Genomic DNA, 22072 nt, shown 5'->3' with positions numbered 1-22072 from the left:
ATATATATATCTATAATACATAGTGTATGACACTGTCAGGACTCCTAGGACTATATATATCTATAATACATAGTGTATGACACTGTCAGGGCTCCTAGCACTATATATATCTATATATCTATAATACATAGTGTATGACACCGCCAGGACTCCTAGGACTATATATATCTATAATACATAGTGTATGACACTGTCAGGGCTCCTAGGACTATATATATATATATCTATAATACATAGTGTATGACACTGTCAGGACTCCTAGGACTATATATATCTATAATACATAGTGTATGACACTGTCAGGGCTCCTAGCACTATATATATCTATATATCTATAATACATAGTGTATGACACCGCCAGGACTCCTAGGACTATATATATCTATAATACATAGTGTATGACACTGTCAGGACTCCTAGCACTATATATATCTATATATCTAAAATACATAGTGTATGACACTGTCAGGGCTCCTAGGACTATATATCTATGTATACTATAACAACAGCCTCAGGTGGTCACCTATTTTGGAGAGGGGTTGTATACTTTGTGGAGAATGAATAAAAGTGGTAGGGGTCTTCTTTCCGTAATCTGTGCACTAGTTGTCTGTATAGATCTGTCATGCCCCTATACATTATATACTCGCTGTATATAGGACCGCGCTGTGTGACTGTATCAATGATAGATAAATATATACAATGTAACAATTCTCAGCGTGCGCCGCCAGCCAATCAGAGTGTGAGCCCGCTCTTGGTGACGTCACGCGGCTGCAGAGGAGGGCGGGGCTGCCGGGCCTCGGAGGTAGAACAATGAGGCCGCCGGGAGGAGGTTGCGGGGATCCCGGGGCTGCGGTCATCCTCCTGCCGCTCATCACCGCCGCCTGCCTGGCTACAGCTGCAGGTCACCCCACATCATTACTAAAGAGTCGCCCCATCATCATCATCCTCATCATCCTCACGGGAGTCTCCTCCTGTCTGCTGTTATAAGGGATGAGACCCTCTCCTATAATAACAGGAGGAGACCCCCATTATCTCCACTGTACGGGGCTGTGCTGGGGGTCTCCTGTCTGTTATTATAGGCGATGAGGAAAGAGTGGAATTCTCTCATCTATAATAACCAGAAAACCGGAGGAGGAAGGATGACCCCCCATCATCCTCATCATCATCACTATACAGGGCTCTGCGGGGGTCTCCTCCTGTCACCTATTACAGGGGATGAGGATGGTGTGAAATATCCTCAACTATATTAACAGGAGGACGACCCCCCTCCCATCACCCATCTCATCATCAGTATAGAGGGATCTACTGGGGGGATTATTATTACTATACTATAAGAATGGGGGGGGATTATTATTACTACACTATAAGAATGGGGGGATTATTATTACTCTACTATAAGAATGGGGGGATTATTATCACTATACTATAAGAATGGGGGGATTATTATTACTATACTATAAGAATGGGGGGATTATTATTACTATACTATAAGAATGGGGGGATTATTATTACTATACTATAAGAATGGGGGATTATTATTACTATACTATAAGAATGGGGGATTATTATTACTCTACTATAAGAATGGGGGGATTATTATCACTATACTATAATAATGGGGGGATTATTATTACTATACTATAAGAATGGGGGGATTATTATTACTATACTATAAGAAATGAGGGATTATTATTACTATACTATAAGAATGGGGGATTATTATTACTCTACTATAAGAATGGGGGGATTATTATTACTCTACTATAAGAATGGGGGATTATTATTACTCTACTATAAGAATGGGGGGATTATTATCACTATACTATAAGAATGGGGGGATTATTATTACTATACTATAAGAATGGGGGGATTATTATTACTATACTATAAGAAATGAGGGATTATTATTACTATACTATAAGAATGGGGGATTATTATTACTCTACTATAAGAATGGGGGGATTATTATTACTCTACTATAAGAATGGGGGGATTATTATTACTATACTATAAGAAATGAGGGATTATTATTACTATACTATAAGAATGGGGGATTATTATTACTCTACTATAAGAATGGGGGGATTATTATTACTCTACTATAAGAATGGGGGGATTATTATTACTCTACTATAAGAATGGGGGGATTATTATTACTATACTATAAGAATGGGGGGATTATTATTACTATACTATAAGAATGGGGGGATTATTATTACTATACTATAAGAATGGGGGGATTACTATTACTATACTATAAGAATGGGAGGATTATTATTACTATACTATAAGAATGGGGGGATTATTATTACTATACTATAAGAATGGGGGGGATTATTATTACTATACCATAAGAATGGGGGGATTATTATTACTATACTATAAGAATGGGGGGATTATTATTACTATACCATAAGAATGGGGGGATTATTATTACTATACTATAAGAATGGGAGGATTATTATTACTATACTATAAGAATGGGGGGATTATTATTACTATACTATAAGAATGGGAGGATTATTATTACTATACTATAAGAATGGGGGATTATTATTACTATACTATAAGAATGGGGTGATTATAATTCCTATACTATAATAATGGGGGGATTATTATTACTCTACTATAAGAATGGAGGGATTATTATTACTATACTATAAGAATGGAGGGATTATTATTACTATATTATAGGCGTGGGGGGATTATTATTACTATACTTTAAGAATGGGGGGGATTATTATTACTATACTATAAGAATGGTGGGGATTATTATTACTATACTATAAGAATGGGGGGATTATTATTACTATACTATAAGAATGGGGGATTATTATTACTATACTATAAGAATGGGGGGATTATTATTACTATACTATAAGAATGGGGGGATTATTATTACTATACTATAAGAATGGAGGGATTATTATTACTATACTATAAGAATGGGGGGATTATTATTACTATACTATAAGAATGGGGGGATTATTATTACTATACTATAAGAATGGGGGGATTGTTATTACTATACTATAAGAATGGGGGGATTATTATTACTATACTTTAAGAATGGGGGGATTATTATTACTATACTATAAGAATAGAGGGATTATTATTACTATACTATAAGAATGGGGGGATTATTATTACTATACTATAAGAATGGGGGGATTATTATTACTATACTATAAGAATAGAGGGATTATTATTGCTATACTTTAAGAATGGGGGGATTATTATTACTATACTATAAGAATGGGGGGATTATTATTACTATACTATAAGAATAGAGGGATTATTATTACTATACTTTAAGAATGGGGGGATTATTATTACTATACTATAAGAATGGGGGGATTATTATTACTATACTATAAGAATAGAGGGATTATTATTACTATACTTTAAGAATGGGGGGATTATTATTACTATACTATAAGAATGGGGGGATTATTATTACTATACTATAAGAATGGGGGGATTATTATTACTATACTATAAGAATGGGGGGATTATTATTACTACACTATAAGAATGGGGAGATTATTTTACATATAGTGTCAGAATTGATGCACGTTGTGACATTAGAGTGGATTTGAGATTTGTTAGTTATCGGTGCCCTGGGGGGGGGGGGGAGTGTTATTATTTGTGTAATGCTTTGTCTCCGGCCTCTTCTTATTTCACCTTTATAGTGAACCTCCCATTAACGTATTTGAGGAACATTCTTTTGTGTCTGTAAAGTCTTTTGGCCGGCCTGTGCTCTTTAGTGGGCTCTCATGTTGCCCCAAACGTCTTCTCTAGATGGCAGGTCACATGGTGAGATTTTAGCCCCGGCTCTCCCTCCAGGCTGCTCCTCTTCATCCTACAATCTGTCACCTGCATCTTTATGCACTGGCTTTCTTTCTGACTATGGGTGTTCAATGTACAAGCAGAAGCAAGATCTTGTAGTAGATGGAGGATGGAGAACCAACGCTGCATCCAAAGTAATAAGGTCCTACAGAGATTATTCATCTTCCACTTTATTTCGATCATGTAATAAGTTGGTAGGTCCACTGGTGGAAGCGTAGAAGCGCCAGGCTCTGCACTGCCAGGATTCGTTGTCATTGCATATGGCGGCATTTATCTATTGTCTTTTGTCTCTTTGCTTTGTGATCATTGTGCTATACCTTCTTCATTGTAACCTCTCACATCTTCTATTGTCTCTTTATAGATGGTGTCTTTGTCACAGATTACTTTACTCGAACCCCACGGAAGTTGAATGCTTTTCGCTCTGTGGGTAATGTTGAGCTTTTTCACTTCCACATCCCAGAGGACACAGTCATTGCTGTTTGGAATCTCATTACCTTCAAAGAGCAGGGAGGAACGTTTGGTGACAACTGTCCTGACCGCAGTGTCACAGTGTAAGTATCTGGGGAGGGGGGGAGGGCTCTCCAGTGTTTCCAGACTTGGTAACTTTCTCGAGGAAATCCTTAGATTTAATGGGTCTTGCCCCAGTCTGTTTCAGACGATTGTGGTTGTTGGCAATAATCTGTTCTTGTGACCTAGAAAAGAGCAAATACTGCGAGAGCTAGTAAGAGGTGAAATAGAAGTGTGCACGGGGGTGGGAGGCTGAATGGACGTAATGTTGGTCATCGGCAAGTAGATGCCTCCCCTTCACAGGAATATTCAATGGTTTGAAGTCATAACAGCTGAAGAGACTACAGTCTCCTGAAAGTTATGTGGCTGTGAGAAGCCGAGACCAGGGGACACTCTCCATCACCGGTTAGTTGCTCTTGGTATCATTGGGCCCCATACAGTTTTTCATTTTAAAACCATGACCAGTCATTTGGAGCTGATCTCTCTGGGCTCTTGGAATGCTGCCCATGGAGCTCTTAAAAAGTTTGTCATCTAAGTTGAACTTGGCGCTCAGTAGTGGATGTCATAAATGGTCTGAGATGGTTCTTGGGCTCCCTTGTCCAGTTCTGTGCTCTTATGGGGCCCCACTTCCTGCTGTTACTCCACTCATACTGCAGAGCAATGGTGACTTCCCACGCCTCTTCCTTTGGTAGTGGGGTGGAGCTCCGGCCATTGTCTTGCTGTCTATCTGCAGTGATGGAGAGGTGGCTTCTGTCACCAATGGGCATAACTGAGATCTGTCTTGGTTGATCAGTTATGTTGACAAATGTTCATGTTCTTATTCTAAATGTCTTTTTTTTTTTTTTCATTTCTGCAGTTATTTCAGACCTGGAGCCCCACCTGTGATTAACCCCCTAAGTGCCCACTTTCCTCGAGACACAGCTGTACCAGGGTCATTTACACTAACTCTTACCTGGACTCTTCCTAATCGAACTACAGGGGTATTCAACGTTACTAGTCCTCTTCCAGGAGACTGGTTCCTGGCCGCGCACCTGCCAAAGGACGAGGGAAAGATAACTATCAAGGTGCAATGTGATGTCTTCTCCTCCCTCCCTCTGGTCACATATAGAAGTGTAAATGTCCGAGATCCTGTAGGTACCCTTTATAGACATTAGGAGATCATGAGAAATAGTTCATAGAGCGAGTAAGCTGTGACGTTCTACTAAGCCACTTGGACCTGTTGATTCTGTGGGCCATGAGTGCACTCAGTCACAGATGGACATACCTGTCCTGTATCTACACATGTTCTAGAACCATCTGCTCTTTTCTTCTCCATCCTGTCTGACAATATAGTTGCAATGGATACTCTGCGGAGTGCAGGCTCCTGGTAACTGTTCCCTGGGTCTCAGCATATTCTGAAGGATGAATATTGTCTTCTGTCTTGTCTCATCTCTCTGTCTCTCTTTCAGGGTCTTCACGATGAATGTCAGTATCTATTCCAGCCGCAGCTCATTGTGCAGAGGGCAGTCGCTGTGCCCGTCCTATACCCCGGATACATCACAGAGCAGATGCTGCCGGCTCATAATCGCTCAGCTCTCTACAAGTAAGGGCCCCATTTTGTGTAGACGGCATGACTGAGCCTTGGAGGAGCTTCAGGAGGCAATAAAAATGGAATAAAGAGTGTGACTGGTGTGTTATGAGACAAAGGTTCTAACCCCAAATGTTTGGCTCTTATTACAGGGTCTTCGTTCCTCAGTTTACCTCAGGTCTACGGGTCCGACTCCTTGCTTGTCGTATTGGCCAACAATCTGTTGAAAGTTGTCCCATTCTCCTGAGACTCCGGGCAAAAGCTCCCCCTTTGCATAACTCTTCCAGCCAGGATTGCTCGAGCCCTGCCGTGTGCCAGCTGCTCCTGATGTTGCCCTTGTGGCAGCATTGGTATTATGTACTGGTGGAGAGGACAGGCGTCTCAGGGGCCGCCATTTACTTCCAGCTAACCACACAACTGCAAGGTGGGTGTTGGTCAGCTTTGTGCCTGTCGTGAGGTTTGTGTCTTGCTGCACTTATTTAAACCTTGTTTCTTTATGCCTTTAAGACTGTTCCCGGCCAGGACTGTCTCGATCATCTCCAGGGCCCAGCTCTTCTCTCAATATGCCTCAATCTTTTGGTGCTGCAGGAGGTTTGTCCTCTTTAGAAGGCCTTCCAGCCCCCGGGTTTTCTCTCTCACCTGCTAACATGTCCTGGAGTGATAGCGGCATCTTCCAGCCCTCCTGTTGGCCTATACGTCCTACCCTGAGGAATGAGCTGGACACCTTCTCTGTTCACTTCTACATATTTTTTGGACCTAATGTGGCAGTTCCTCCAGATCGACCGGCTCTTTTCAGTATCAATCTATTGCCAGTACTAGACAGTGGAGGGGTGCTGAACCTTGAGCTTCGACTCAACACAGTGAGTAAAGAATGAGTAAGACGCTCTTCAATTGAGGAGTGAGAAGAGTAGAGGTGCAGAAATTGTGTGATTGATATGAAAAATGCAAGTATGGCGTTGTGACTGGGTGGAGTGCAGGTAGAGTAGTGTGACTGGGTGGAGTACAAGTAGAGCAGTGTGACTGGGTGGAGTGAAGGTAGAGTAGTGTGACTGGCTGTAGTACAAGTAGAGCAGTGTGACTGGGTGGAGTGCAGGTAGAGCAGTGTGACTGGGTGGAGTGCAGGTAGAGTAGTGTGACTGGCTGTAGTACAAGTAGAGCAGTGTGACTGGGTGGAGTGAAGGTAGAGTAGTGTGACTGGCTGTAGTACAAGTAGAGCAGTGTGACTGGGTGGAGTGCAGGTAGAGCAGTGTGACTGGCTGTAGTACAAGTAGAGCAGTGTGACTGGGTGGAGTGCAGTTAGAGTAGTGTGACTGGCTGTAGTACAAGTAGAGCAGTGTGACTGGGTGGAGTGCAGGTAGAGCAGTGTGACTGGATGTAGTACAAGTAGAGCAGTGTGACTGGGTGGAGTGCAGGTAGAGTAGTGTGACTGGGTGGAGTACAAGTAGAGCAGTGTGACTGGGTGGAGTGCAGGTAGAGCAGTGTGAATGGGTGGAGTGCAAGTAGAGCAGTGTGACTGGGTGGAATGCAGGTTGAGCAGTGTGACTAGGCAGAGTATAGATAAAGCAATGTGACTGGGCACAGAGCAAGTAGAGCAATGTGACTGGGTGGATTGCAGGTAGAGCATTGTGACTGGGCAGAGTATAGATAGAGCAATGTGACTGGGCATACTGCAAGTAGAGCAATGTGATTGGGTGGAGTGCAGGTAGAGCATTGTGACTGTGCAGAGTGCAGGTAGAGCAGTGTGACTGGGCAGACTGCAAGTAGAGCAGTGTGACTGGGTGGAGTGCAGATAGAGCATTGTGACTGGGCAGAGTTCAGGTAGAGCAGTGTGACTGGGTGGAGTGCAGATAGTGCAGTGTGATTGGGTGGAGTGCAGGTAGAGCATTGTGACTGGGTAGAGTACAGGTAGAGGATTGTGACCGGGTGGAGTGCAGGTAGAGCGTTGTGACTGGGCAGAGTGCAAGTAGAGCAGTGTGACTGGGCAGAGTGCAAGTAGAGCAGTGTGACTGAGCAGAGTGCAGATAAAGCAGTGTGACTTGGCGGAGTGCAGGTAGAGCAGTGTGATTGGATTGAGTGCAGATAGTGCAGTGTGATTGGGTGGAGTGCAGGTAGAGCATTGTGACTTGGTGGAGTGCAGGTAGCGCAGTGTGACTGGGTGGAGTGCAGATAGTGCAGTGTGATTGGGTAGAGTGCAGGTAGAGCATTGTGACTGGGTGGAGTACAGGTAGAGGATTGTGACTGGGTGGAGTGCAGGTAGAGCGTTGTGACTGGGCAGAATGCAAGTAGAGCAGTGTGACTGGGCAGAGTGCAGATAATGCAGTGTGACTTGGTGGAGTGCAGATAATGCAGTGTGACTGGGTGGATTGCAGATAGTGTAGTGTGACTGGATGGAGTGCAGGTAGAGCAGTGTGATTGGATTGACGGCAGGTAGAGCAGTATGACTGGGCAGAGTGCAAGTAGAGCAGTGTGACTGGGTGGAGTGCAGGTAGAGCTGTGTGACTGGGTGGAGTGCTGGTAGAGCAGTGTGACTGGGCAGAGTATAGATAGAGCAATGTGACTGGGTGGAGTGCAGGTAGAGCAGAGTGATTGGATTGAGTGCAGGTAGAGCAGTATGACTGGGCAGAGTGCAAGTAGAGCATTGTGACTGGGCAGAGTATAAGTAGAGTGGTGTGACTGGGGGAGTGCAGATAGTGTGGTGTGACTGAACAGAGTGCAGATAGTGGAGTGTGATTGGGTGGAGTGCAGGTAGAGCGGTGTGATTGGCTGTAGTGCAGGTAGAGCGGTGTGATTGGGCAGACTAAAGGCTTGTTATTGGGGTGAGTTTGAGAACAGACAGGTGTATCAGGTGCATGGAGTGTGATAATTAGCAGCGATGTGACAGGTCAGTGAAGGCTCAATCAAATCAAATGTGTATGAATTTAGGAGATACATCTGGTATGAAGGCTTGGATCGATGGGCTTGATGGTTTTCTCACTCTTGTGTCTTTAAGTCCTCTGCCCAGGGAGAGAATCTTACAGTCTTTGGGTGTCTGAACCATGGAGTCCCACTGATTTCTGGAGATAACTTATCTATCAGCTGTCAGACAGGTCAGTTCCTACAAAGTCCAAAAATCTCTAACCCTTTATGCATGAACATGTAGAGTGCTGAGCAGGAATGATTACACCCTGGCAGATTTGTAAGATTACCTTTAGAATCCACATATTCTATGGGATCCCAGACTACCAACACCAAACCTTTGCAAGCCCTGAGCACACCCCAATGAAAGTCTTAGGGGCAAAGCTAAAGTATAGACTACAGACTTGTAATGAACAGGAATTCTTCCCAACCAAATGCCACGTGTCTATAGGGGTATGTTACGTAACGAAGCAATGGCACCACATGGACGAGTAATGTCACAAGACCAAGGAGGCTGAGGGATACAAGAAGATCAGCAAAGTTTTACTCATCAGTCAGAATGCCGGAGCAAAAAGTCCTACAAAAATGTAACAAAGATGGAGCTGCAGCCGTATCCGAGACATCCAAGCTGTAAGAAAATACTCATATAAGATCACTGCATTAGGTAAAGAAGTAGAAAGCCAAGCTGAGGTGGTACAATACGGGGTGCACTGCAACGGAATGGCAGGCATGGGTGTCCCCCACAAAGGCGGCCTCCCCTAAAGCTTGGACACAAAAAAAGCCAGCCTGCAATTTGTCAGGACCTGTGCCGACAAAGATGAAGACTAAAGGGAACCGATAATCTGGAGCGATGAGACCAAGAGAAATGGTTTTGGAACTGATGGCTTCAAAGTTGTAGAAAGGAGCAAAAGTGAAGAATCCAAAGAAAAATACATGGTGCCCACAGTGAGATGTGGCCGTGTCCTCATGTGGGTTTCATTGATGGTATCACATATGGACTGCTCTATATTGAATGAGCAGATGAGAACATCACAAGGCTGAATAAGACAACGCTCAGCATGTCCATGAGGCCCATTCACAAGTCTCAGTGGTGACCTTGGGAGGGTGATGTCATAGGAGAAAGGTCAGACGTCACCAAGGAGGCAGAGACACAGCAACCAACACCACGAGGAGGCTTGAAAGAGGCAACAAAAGAGAGTATGGAGGTCTTTTTTATTTTTGTCACCTTCCCTAGGTCTCCACCTTTTAGTATAATAATTTACTGCGGTGCTTGTCGCAGTGGCCATTTTAGTTTGTCTGAGACAAATTCCAAATTGTTCAGTTTCGTTAAAAATCAAACAACTTGGGATATTCGGATGACACCTGGCTCATGACAAAGCCCTTCAGCCATCTCTAGTTCTAATATATCGCAGACTTGTTCATTACCTTGCTAGAACACTGCCATTAAAAATCCTGAAGGTCCTACAAATAATGGAGAAGTTCTTGATGTCAGGTGTGATCATTTTCGCGACTAATTTGAGTAAAACTGAAGATTAACCTTTATTTTCCTGTTATGGGTTAAACAAAGGTTCTATGAAATTGTTCTTGTTCAGTGAATTCTTTATGAGAATCTTAACTGGGACTGAACTGTATATATATACTAGAGGGAGGACGTGGCTCCGCACGGGTATATTACATGTTATAACTCCAAAAGAATAGAACCAATCCAATAAAATACATAAATATTTTATTAATCAACTATAATTAATATACATGAAAAGACACATGGAGACACACAGGGGAAGGTCCACTACAATAAAGTGGACAAATACCACAACCCCCCAAGAGAAACAGTAGCCGGAAGGGCCCCTAAGGAGATCAATCAGATCACAAGTTTGTAGGAGTGCAGAAAATAATCAAAATAAATAATAGCTGACCAAATATATACACACTCACATGGAATAGCAACAAGTGCACAGATGTATCCCTTCAATGTATATAGCATGTAATAAAGGTCAGAAAATAAATTCAATAGTACATACCTACAGACATGTTTGAAATATACTAGCTCCAATAAGGGGAACCGCTCCAGCTACCGTCCCTGGGATAAGACTCAACTATTTTGATTATTTTCTGCACTCCTACAAACTTGTGATCTGATTGATCTCCTTAGGGGCCCTTCCGGCTACTGTTTCTCTTGGGGGGTTGTGGTATTTGTCCACTTTATTGTAGTGGACCTTCCCCTGTGTGTCTCCATGTGTCTTTTCATGTATATTAATTATAGTTGATTCATAAAATATTTATGTATTTTATTGGATTGGTTCTATTCTTTTGGAGTTATGTTATGTTTTGGTTGTCGGGAACCATTTGATACTCTTTTTTTATTTTTGGGGTTACATTAATCGGTTCTATATTACATGTTATGTTTGTGTAGTGGCCCCATAAGAATTGTCCAGTTTTGCACTGGTGTATTTTGTATGTGGTTTGTGTGTATGTCCATAAGCGTCATGTGATCATGTGTATCTCATTTTGGATGTCAGTGAAAAACCTGTGATCAGTTGTTATGGATACCTGGAGTAAAGCTGTATCTAATCCTTCCCCGTGTAGTACTGTGTTTAGATGCAAGTATCCAATCCTTGTTGGTGTGGTACTGTGTGCAGATGCGTGTATGTAATCCTCTCCGTGTGGTATTATTGTGAAGAGGTGCGTATCTAATCCTACGGCATGTGGAACTGTGTGTAGATGCGAGTATCTAATCCTACAGCATGTGGTACTGTATGCAGACGCGTGTATCTAATCCTGTAGTGTGTACAACTGTGTGATGACGCGTGTATCTAATCCTCTGGTGTGTGGAACTGTAAGCAGACGCGCGTATCTAATCCTACGGCATGTGGTACTGTGTGCAGATGCGCGTATCTAATCCTCTGGTGTGTAGAACTGTGTGCAGATGCGTGTATCCAATCCTCTGGCATGTGGTACTGTGTGCAGACGCATGTATCCAATACCCCGGCGTATGATACTGTGTGCAGAGGCGCGTATCTAATCCTCCGGCATGTGAAACTGTGTGCAGACGCGTGTATCTAATACGACGGCATGTGGTACTGTGTGCAGACGTGCATTTCTAATCCTCTGGTGTATGGAACTGTGTGCAGATGTGCATATCCAATCCTCTGGCGTGTGGTACTGTGTGCAGATGCACGTATCTAATTCTCCTCCGTGTGGTACTGTGTGCTGAGACGCATATCTAATCCTCCGGCGTGTGGTACTGTGTACAGACATGCGTATCTAATCCTCCAGCGTGTTGAACTGTGTGCAGACACACGTATCTAATCCTTTAGCGTGTGGAACTGTGTGCAGATGCGCATATCTAACCCTCGATCGTGTGGTACTGTGTGCAGATGCACGTATCTAATCCTCCCCTGTGTGGTATTGTGTGAAGAGGCATGTATCTAATCCTACGGCATGTGGTACTGTGTGCAGACGCGCATATCTAATCCTCCCCTGTGTGGTACTGTGTGCTGAGACATGTATCTCATTCTCTGGCTTGTAGTAATGTGTGCAGAGGCATATATCCAATCCTCCAAAGTGTGGTACTGTGTGCAGACACGCGTATCTAATCCTCCCTTGTGTGGTATTGTGTGAAGATGCGCGTATCTAATCCTACGGCGTGTGGAACTGTGTGCAGACGCACGTATCTAATCCAACGGCATGTGGTACTGTGTGCAGACGCACTTATCTAATCCTCTGGCGTGTGGTACTGTGTGCAGACGCGCGTATCTAATCCTCCCCATGTGATACTGTGTGCTGAGACGCGTATCTAATTCTCTGGCTTGTGGTACTGTGTGCAGACACGTGTATCTAATCCTCCCTTGTGTGGTATTGTGTGAAGATGCGCGTATCTAATCCTACGGCGTGTGGAACTGTGTGAAGACGCACGTATCTAATCCAACGGCATGTGGTACTGTGTGCAGACGCACTTATCTAATCCTCTGGCGTGTGGTACTGTGTGCAGACGCGCGTATCTAATCCTCCCCATGTGATACTGTGTGCTGAGACGCGTATCTAATTATCTGGCTTGTGGTACTGTGTGCAGACACACGTATCTAATCCTCCCCTGCGTGGTACTGTGTGCAGATGTGCATATCTAATCCTCCCCGTGTGGTACTGTGTGCTGAGACGTTTATCTAATTCTCTGGCATGTGGTACTGTGTGCAGAGGCATGTATCTAATCCTCCAAAGTGTGGTACTATGTGTAGATGCGCGTATCTAATCCTCCCCTGTGTGGTATTGTGTGAAGAGGCGCTTATTTAATCCTACGGCATGTGGAACTGTGTGCAGAAGTGCGTATTTAATCCTCTGGTTTGTGGGACTGTGTGCAGATGCGTGTATCTAATCCTATGGTGTGATACTGTGTGCTGATCTGTGTATCTAATCCTCTGATGCGTGTATCTCAGTTTGGATATCAGTGTTGTATTGTGCATGTGGAGTGACCGTGTGTATTGCAGTTGGAATATGAGCGAAAGTCTTGCAGGTTTGTATTGGCTAAGGGGGGGGGGGGGGGGGACTGTGTTTGGAATGCTGTATCTCAGCAACGGTACGTCTGAGCGAGTTGTAGTCTCGTCTTAAACCTTTCCGGATACCTGAAGTATCTCTGTACCAAATTTCGATCGGTCCAGTCGTTTGGTTTGCATTAGAGAACAGACAGACAAGAATTCATTTTTATAATATAGAGAGATACTGAGCACTGTATACATGAAAAAAGGGGTAGAAAATGCTAAATTGAAACAGACAATTTTTATTAAATATACAAAACACAATAACAAGTTAAAAAGGGTGACAATACCACATGGACCAGCAGTAGGTGTGGGGGATAAATCCAGCAAAATGAGTATAAATAGGGTAATTATTGTTCCCTATTTATTACCCTATTTACACCCTTTTTAACTTGTTATTGTGTTTTGTATATTTAATAAAAATTGTCTGTTTCAATTTAGCATTTTCTACCCCTTTTTTCCGTTTACCCCTCATTCTGGGTTTTTGAAAATGCAATTATTTGATGATCTACAGTGGGTATTAGATGTTGTTTAAATGAGTTACTTTGATATACCCTGTTCTTCATGCTCGTATACATACTGTATACATGAAGACTGAAAGACACCTTAGCGCAATACTGCCCCCCGCAGGTCGTGACCTGTCACTGTCATGGTGAATAGTCATTCATTGGTTACTGCCCCCCGCAGGTCGTGACCTGTCACTGTCATGGTGAATAGTCATTCATTGGTTACTGCCCCCCGCAGGTCGTCACTTGTCACTGTCGTGGTGAATACTCATTCATTGGTTACTGCCCCCCGCAGGTCGTGACCTGTCACTGTCATGGTGAATAGTCATTCATTGGTTACTGCCCCCTGCAGGTCGTGACCTGTCACTGTCATGGTGAATACTCATTCATTGGTTACTGCCCCCCACAGGTCGTCACTTGTCACTGTCGTGGTGAATACTCATTCATTGGTTACTGCCCCCCACAGGTCGTCACTTGTCACTGTCGTGGTGAATACTCATTCATTGGTTACTGCCCCCCGCAGGTCGTCACTGTCGTGGTGAATACTCATTCATTGGTTACTGCCCCCCGCAGGTCGTCACATGTCACTGTCGTGGTGAATACTCATTCATTGGTTACTGCCCCCGCAGGTCGTCACATGTCACTGTCGTGGTGAATAGTCATTCATTGGTTACTGCCCCCCGCAGGTCGTCACTGTCGTGGTGAATACTCATTCATTGGTTACTGCCCCCCGCAGGTCGTCACATGACACTGTCGTGGTGAATAGTCATTCATTGGTTACTGCCCCCCGCAGGTCGTGACCTGTCACTGTCATGGTGAATAGTCATTCATTGGTTACTGCCCCCCGCAGGTCGTCACCTGTCACTGTCGTGGTGAATACTCATTCATTGGTTACTGCCCCCCGCAGGTCGTCACATGTCACTGTCGTGGTGAATACTCATTCATTGGTTACTGCCCCCCGCAGGTCGTCACATGTCACTGTCGTGGTGAATACTCATTCATTGGTTACTGCCCCCCGCAGGTCGTCACTTGTCACTGTCATGGTGAATAGTCATTCATTGGTTACTGCCCCCCGCAGGTCGTGACCTGTCACTGTCATGGTGAATAGTCATTCATTGGTTACTGCCCCCCGCAGGTCGTGACCTGTCACTGTCATGGTGAATAGTCATTCATTGGTTACTGCCCCCCGCAGGTCGTCACTTGTCACTGTCGTGGTGAATACTCATTCATTGGTTACTGCCCCCCGCAGGTCGTCACTTGTCACTGTCATGGTGAATAGTCATTCATTGGTTACTGCCCCCCGCAGGTCGTCACTTGTCACTGTCGTGGTGAATACTCATTCATTGGTTACTGCCCCCCGCAGGTCGTCACTGTCGTGGTGAATACTTATTCATTGGTTACTGCCCCCCACAGGTCGTCACTTGTCACTGTCGTGGTGAATACTCATTCATTGGTTACTGCCCCCCACAGGTCGTCACTTGTCACTGTCATGGTGAATAGTCATTCATTGGTTACTGCCCCCCGCAGGTCGTCACTTGTCACTGTCGTGGTGAATACTCATTCATTGGTTACTGCCCCCCGCAGGTCGTCACTGTCGTGGTGAATACTTATTCATTGGTTACTGCCCCCCACAGGTCGTCACTTGTCACTGTCGTGGTGAATACTCATTCATTGGTTACTGCCCCCCGCAGGTCGTCACTGTCGTGGTGAATACTTATTCATTGGTTACTGCCCCTTGTGTTCCCTACTGGTTTTTGCATTCTAGTCTCTTCGTATTACTGCCCTTGAGGTCTCACTTTTTATTGCCCCCATAGGTCCCTGCCACTCACTACCGTCTGTGGTTCCTGTTCTCATTACTTTTTTTTTCTCTTCAGAATCGTTCTCTGGCTTTTCCTTGGCAGTAAACACAACAAATGGCGTCAGCCGCCTTCGAATCCCGTATCCCCAGACTGGCACCTGGTATCTAAATCTGCGTTCCCTCTGCAGCTCTGAGTATGGGTGAGGTCAACATACATAGACGTACCGACACACGAGCACCATACTTTATAACAAGAGCCCATTTAAAGGAAGTACATATGACATGATATTTGAGTGCCACCCACACCTTACCCTCACCCTATGGTACTGTAACCCTTGTGTGCAACCCACATCATCCTATGGGGCGATAGCTCTTGTGTGCCAACACCAACCTACCCTCACTTATTGGGACCATAACTCTTATGTGCCACCAATCCCCTTTGCCCACACCTTTGGAACCATAGCTCTCATTGTGTGCCACCCACAAGCTGTCCTTATCCTATAGGACCATAGTTCCTGTCACCCACACCCTCCCCTCAATCTAATGGACCATAACTCTTGCATGTGACCCACATCTTTACATCACTCTATGGGACCATCACTCTTTTGTGCCACCCACACCCTACCCTCACCTTATGGGACAATAGATCTTGTGCCATCCATACCCTATCCTCACTATTTGGAACCATAGCTCTTGTGTTCCACCCACACCCTACCCTCACCCTATGGGACCATAACTTTCATTGTGTACCACCCACACCCTACCCTCATCCTATGGGACCATAGCTCTTCTTTTCCACCGACAATCTACCCTCATCCTATGGAACCATAGATCTCATTTTTTACCACCCATTCCCTACCCTCACCCTAGGGGACCATAGCCCTTGTGCCACCCACACCATAATTTCACTCTATAGGAGGTATGGGCTCTTGTGTCCCACCCATACTCTACCCTCACCCTATAGGACCATAGATCTTGTGTCACCCATACACTCCCCTCACCCTATAGGACCATAGTTCTTGTGTCACCCATACTCTATCCTCACCCTATAGGACCATAGCTCTTGTGTCACCCATACCCTCCCCTCACCCTGTGGGACCATAGTTCTTGTATCACCCATACACACCCCTCACCCTATAGGACCATAGCTCTTGGTTCACCCATACACACCCCTCACCCTATAGGACCATAGCTCTTGTGTCACCCATACACACCCCTCACCCTATAGGACCATAGCTCTTGTGTCACCCATGCCCTCCCATCACCCTATAGGACCATAGTTCTTGTGTCACCCATACACTCCCCTCACCCTATAGGACCATAGCTCTTGTGTCACCCATGCCCTCCCATCACCCTATAGGACCATAGCTCTTGTGTCACCCATGCCCTCCCATCACCCTATAGGACCATAGCTCTTGTGTCACCCATACTCTACCCTCACCCTATAGGATCATAGCTCTTGTGTCACCCATACTCTCCCCTCACAATATAGGACCATAGTTCTTGTGTCACCCATACACACCCCTCACCCTATAGGACCATAGCTCTTGTGTCACCCATACCCTCCCCTCACCCTGTGGGACCATAGTTCTTGTGTCACCCATACCCTCCCCTCACCCTATAGGACTATAGCTCTTGTGTCAACCATACTCTACCCTCACCGTATAGGACCATAGCACTTGTGTCACCCATACTCTACCCTCACCCTATAGGACCATAGCTCTTGTGTCACCCATACACTCCCCTCACCCTATAGGACCATAGCTCTTGTGTCACCCATACTGTACCCTCACCCTATAGGACGATAGCTCTTGTGTCACCCATACCCTCCCCTCACCCTATAGGACCATAGCTCTTGTGTCACCCATGCCCTCCCATCACCCTATAGGACCATAGCTCTTGTGTCACCCATACACACCCCTCACCCTATAGGACCATAGTTCTTGTGTCACCCATACACTCCCCTCACCCTATAGGATCATAGCTCTTGTGTCACCCATACACTCCCCTCACCCTATAGGACCATATCTCTTGTGTCACCCATACCCTCCCCTCACCCTATAGGACCATAGCTCTTGTGTCACCCATACACTCCCCTCACCCTATAGGACCATAGCTCTTGTGTCACCCATACACTCCCCTCACCCTATAGGACCATAACTATTGTGTCACCTATACCCTCCCCTCACCCTATAGGACTATAGCTCTTGTGTCACCCATACCCTCCCCTCACCCTATAGGATCATAGCTCTTGTGTCACCCATACACTCCCCTCACCCTATAGGACCATAGCTCTTGTGTCACCCATACCCTCCCCTCACCCTATAGGACCATAGTTCTTGTGTCACCCATACCCTCCCCTCACCCTGTAGGACCATAGTTCTTGTGTCACCCATGCCCTCCCATCACCCTATAGGACCATAGCTCTTGTGTCACCCATGCCCTCCCATCACCCTATAGGACCATAGCTCTTGTGTCACCCATACTCTACCCTCACTCTATAGGACCATAGCTCTTGTGTCACCCATACCCTCCCCTCATCCTATAAGACCATAACTCTTGTGTCACCCATACTCTCCCCTCACCCTATAGGACCATAACTCTTGTGTCACCCATACACTCCCCTCACCCTATAGGACCATAGCTCTTGTGTCACCCATACACACCCCTCACCCTATAGGACCATAACTCTTGTGTCACCCATACCCTTTCCTCACCCTATAGGACCATAGCTCTTGTGTCACCCATGCCCTCCCATCACCCTATAGGACCATAGCTCTTGTGTCACCCATACTCTACCCTCACCCTATAGGACCATAGCTCTTGTGTCACCCATACCCTCCCCTCACCCTATAGGACCATAACTCTTGTGTCACCCATACACTCCCCTCACCCTATAGGACCATAGCTCTTGTGTCACCCATACCCTCCCCTCACCCTATAGGACCATAGCTCTTGTGTCACCCATACTCTCCCCTCACCCTATAGGACCATAGCTCTTGTGTCACCCATACACTCCCCTCACCCTATAGGACCATATCTCTTGTGTCACCCATACCCTCCCCTCACCCTATAGGACCATAACTCTTGTGTCACCCATACACTCCCCTCACCCTATAGGACCATAGCTCTTGTGTCACCCATACCCTCCCCTCACCCTATAGGACCATAGCTCTTGTGTCACCCATACTCTCCCCTCACCCTATAGGACCATAGCTCTTGTGTCACCCATACCCTCCCCTCACCCTATAGGACCATAACTCTTGTGTCACCCATACCCTCCCCTCACCCTATAGGACCATAGCTCTTGTGTCACCCATACACTCCCCTCACCCTATAGGACCATAGCTCTTGTGTCACCCATACCCTCCCCTCACCCTATAGGACCATAGCTCTTGTGTCACCCATACCCTCCCCTCACCCTATAGGACCATAACTCTTGTGTCACCCATACACTCCCCTCACCCTATAGGACCATAGCTCTTGTGTCACCCATACACTCCCCTCACCCTATAGGACCATAGCTCTTGTGTCACCCATACCCTCCCCTCACCCTATAGGACCATAGCTCTTGTGTCACCCATACACTCCCCTCACCCTATAGGACCATAGCTCTTGTGTCACCCATACCCTCCCCTCACCCTATAGGACCATAGCTCTTGTGTCACCCATACTCTCCCCTCACCCTATAGGACCATAGCTCTTGTGTCACCCATACCCTCCCCTCACCCTATAGGACCATAACTCTTGTGTCACCCATACCCTCCCCTCACCCTATAGGACCATAGCTCTTGTGTCACCCATACCCTCCCCTCACCCTATAGGACCATAACTCTTGTGTCACCCATACACTCCCCTCACCCTATAGGACCTTAGCTCTTGTGTCACCCATACCCTCCCCTCACCCTATAGGACCATAGCTCTTGTGTCACCCATACCCTCCCCTCACCCTATGGGACCATAACTCTTGTGTCACCCATACACTCCCCTCACCCTATAGGACCTTAGCTCTTGTGTCACCCATAACCTCCCCTCACCCTATAGGACCATACCTTTCATTGTGTGCCGTGCACATTCTAGTCTCTCCCTATTTGACTATTGTCCTGTCTCTACTGTTAGATGGCGGCAGTGCAATAACATCAGCGCAGAACTCAACCTCCGCACCTTTCTGTCTCCATGTATCAATGAATGTGGCCCCTATGGACAGTGCAAACTGCTGCGAACCAACAACTACTTGTACGCTGCGTGTGAGTGCCGAGCAGGTAATGAAGAGGATAAAGCCTGAGGTGATGATGTCACTGCCAAAACAAATAGAAATCCAACTTTTCAATTGTATATACAGTATGTAACAGTCTGTCTCTGACACGTGACATGGGGGATGTAGAAAGTCTGTCTCTGACATGTCACATGGGAGATGCAGAAAGTCTGTCTCTGACACGTGACATGGGGGATGCAGTAAGTCTGTCTCTGACATGTGACATGGGGGATGCAGATAGTCTGTCTCTGACACGTGACATGGGGGATGCAGAAAGTCTGTCTCTGACACGTGACATGGGGGATGCAGAAAGTCTGTCTCTGACACGTGACATGGGGGATGCAGAAAGTCTGTCTCTTAACACATGACATGGGGGATGCAGAAAGTCTGTCTCTGACATGTGACATGGGGGATGCAGAAAGTCTGCCTCTGACACGTGACATGGGGGATGCAGTAAGTCTGTCTCTGACAAGTGACATGGGGGATGCAGAAAGTCTGTCTCTGACACGTGACATGGGGGATGCAGAAAGTCTGTCTCTTAACACGTGACATGGGGGATGCAGAAAGTCTGTCTCTGACACGTGACATGGGGGATGCAGTAAGTCTGTCTCTGACGCGTGACATGGGGGATGCAGAAAGTCTGTCTCTGACATGTCACATGGAGGATGCAGAAAGTCTGTCTCTGACACGTGACATGGGGGATGCAGTAAGTCTGTCTCTGACACGTGACATGGGGGATGCAGAAAGTCTGTCTCTGACATGTCACATGGGGGATGCAGAAAGTCTGTCTCTAACACGTGACATGGGGGATGCAGAAAGTCTGTCTATGACACGTGACATGGGGGATGCAGAAAGTCTGTCTCTGACATGTCACATGGAGGATGCAGAAAGTCTGTCTCTGACACGTGACATGGGGGATGCAGAAAGTCTGTTTCTGACATGTCACATGGGGGATGCAGAAAGTCTGTCTCTGACACGTGACATGGGGTATGCAGAAAGTCTGTCTCTGACACGTGACATGGGGGATGCAGAAAGTCTGTCTCTGACACGTGACATGCGGGATGCAGAAAGTCTGTCTCTGACACGTGACATAGGGGATGCAGAAAGTCTGTCTCTGACATGTCACATGGGGGATGCAGAGTGTCTGTCTCTGACGTGACATGGGGGATGCAGAATGTCTGTCTCTGACACGTGACATGGGGGATGCAGATAGTCTGTCTCTGACACGTGACATGGGGGATGCAGAAAGTCTGTCTCTGACACGTGACATGGGGGATGCAGTAAGTCTGTCTCAGACACGTGACATGGGGGATGCAGAAAGTCTGTCTCTGACATGTCACATGGGGGATGCAGAAAGTCTGTCTCTGACACGTGACATGGGGGATGCAGTAAGTCTGTCTCTGACACGTGACATGGGGGATGCAGAAAGTCTGTCTCTGACATGTCACATGGGGGATGCAGAAAGTCTGTCTCTGACACGTGACATGGGGGATGCAGAAAGTCTGTCTCTGACATGTCACATGGGGGATGCAGAAAGTCTGTCTCTGACACGTGACATGGGGTATGCAGAAAGTCTGTCTCTGACACGTGACATGGGGGATGCAGAAAGTCTGTCTCTGACACGTGACATGCGGGATGCAGAAAGTCTGTCTCTGACACGTGACATAGAGGATGCAGAAAGTCTGTCTCTGACATGTCACATGGGGGATGCAGAAAGTCTGTCTCTAACATGTGACAAGGGGGATGCAGAAAGTCTGTCTCTAACACGTGACATGGGGGATGCAGAAAGTCTGTCTATGACACGTGACATGGGGGATGCAGAAAGTCTGTCTCTGACATGTCACATGGAGGATGCAGAAAGTCTGTCTCTGACACGTGACATGGGGGATGCAGAAAGTCTGTCTCTGACATGTCACATGGGGGATGCAGAAAGTCTGTCTCTGACACGTGACATGGGGGATGCAGAAAGTCTGTCTCTGACATGTCACATGGGGGATGCAGAAAGTCTGTCTCTGACACGTGACATGGGGGATGCAGAAAGTCTGTCTCTGACACGTGACATGCGGGATGCAGAAAGTCTGTCTCTGACACGTGACATGGGGGATGCAGAAAGTCTGTCTCTGACATGTCACATGGGGGATGCAGAAAGTCTGTCTCTGACAC

General features: G+C 46.1%; 1 protein-coding gene across 1 annotated transcript in view; it reads left to right on the top strand.

Annotated features, from left to right (window-relative positions):
• Nucleotides 1–5315: 5315 nt before the first annotated feature.
• The window catches only part of LOC142197000 (transmembrane protein 8B-like), a 60706-nt gene continuing 43949 nt past the window's right edge, over nucleotides 5316–22072 (top strand). The window contains exons 1-7 of the mRNA XM_075266989.1: nucleotides 5316–5420; nucleotides 5805–5938; nucleotides 6076–6347; nucleotides 6431–6783; nucleotides 8913–9009; nucleotides 15731–15854; nucleotides 19774–19916. Of these exons, the coding sequence (XP_075123090.1) occupies nucleotides 5904–5938; nucleotides 6076–6347; nucleotides 6431–6783; nucleotides 8913–9009; nucleotides 15731–15854; nucleotides 19774–19916 (1024 nt within the window). The 5' untranslated portion in view covers nucleotides 5316–5420; nucleotides 5805–5903. The remainder of the gene's footprint in view (nucleotides 5421–5804; nucleotides 5939–6075; nucleotides 6348–6430; nucleotides 6784–8912; nucleotides 9010–15730; nucleotides 15855–19773; nucleotides 19917–22072) is intronic.

Source organism: Leptodactylus fuscus, chromosome 1, assembly GCF_031893055.1.
Source record: "Leptodactylus fuscus isolate aLepFus1 chromosome 1, aLepFus1.hap2, whole genome shotgun sequence".
Taxonomy (NCBI): Eukaryota; Metazoa; Chordata; class Amphibia; order Anura; family Leptodactylidae; genus Leptodactylus; species Leptodactylus fuscus.
The sequence above is the reverse complement of the archived record's forward strand: the minus strand, read 5'-3'. Positions and strand labels throughout refer to the sequence as shown.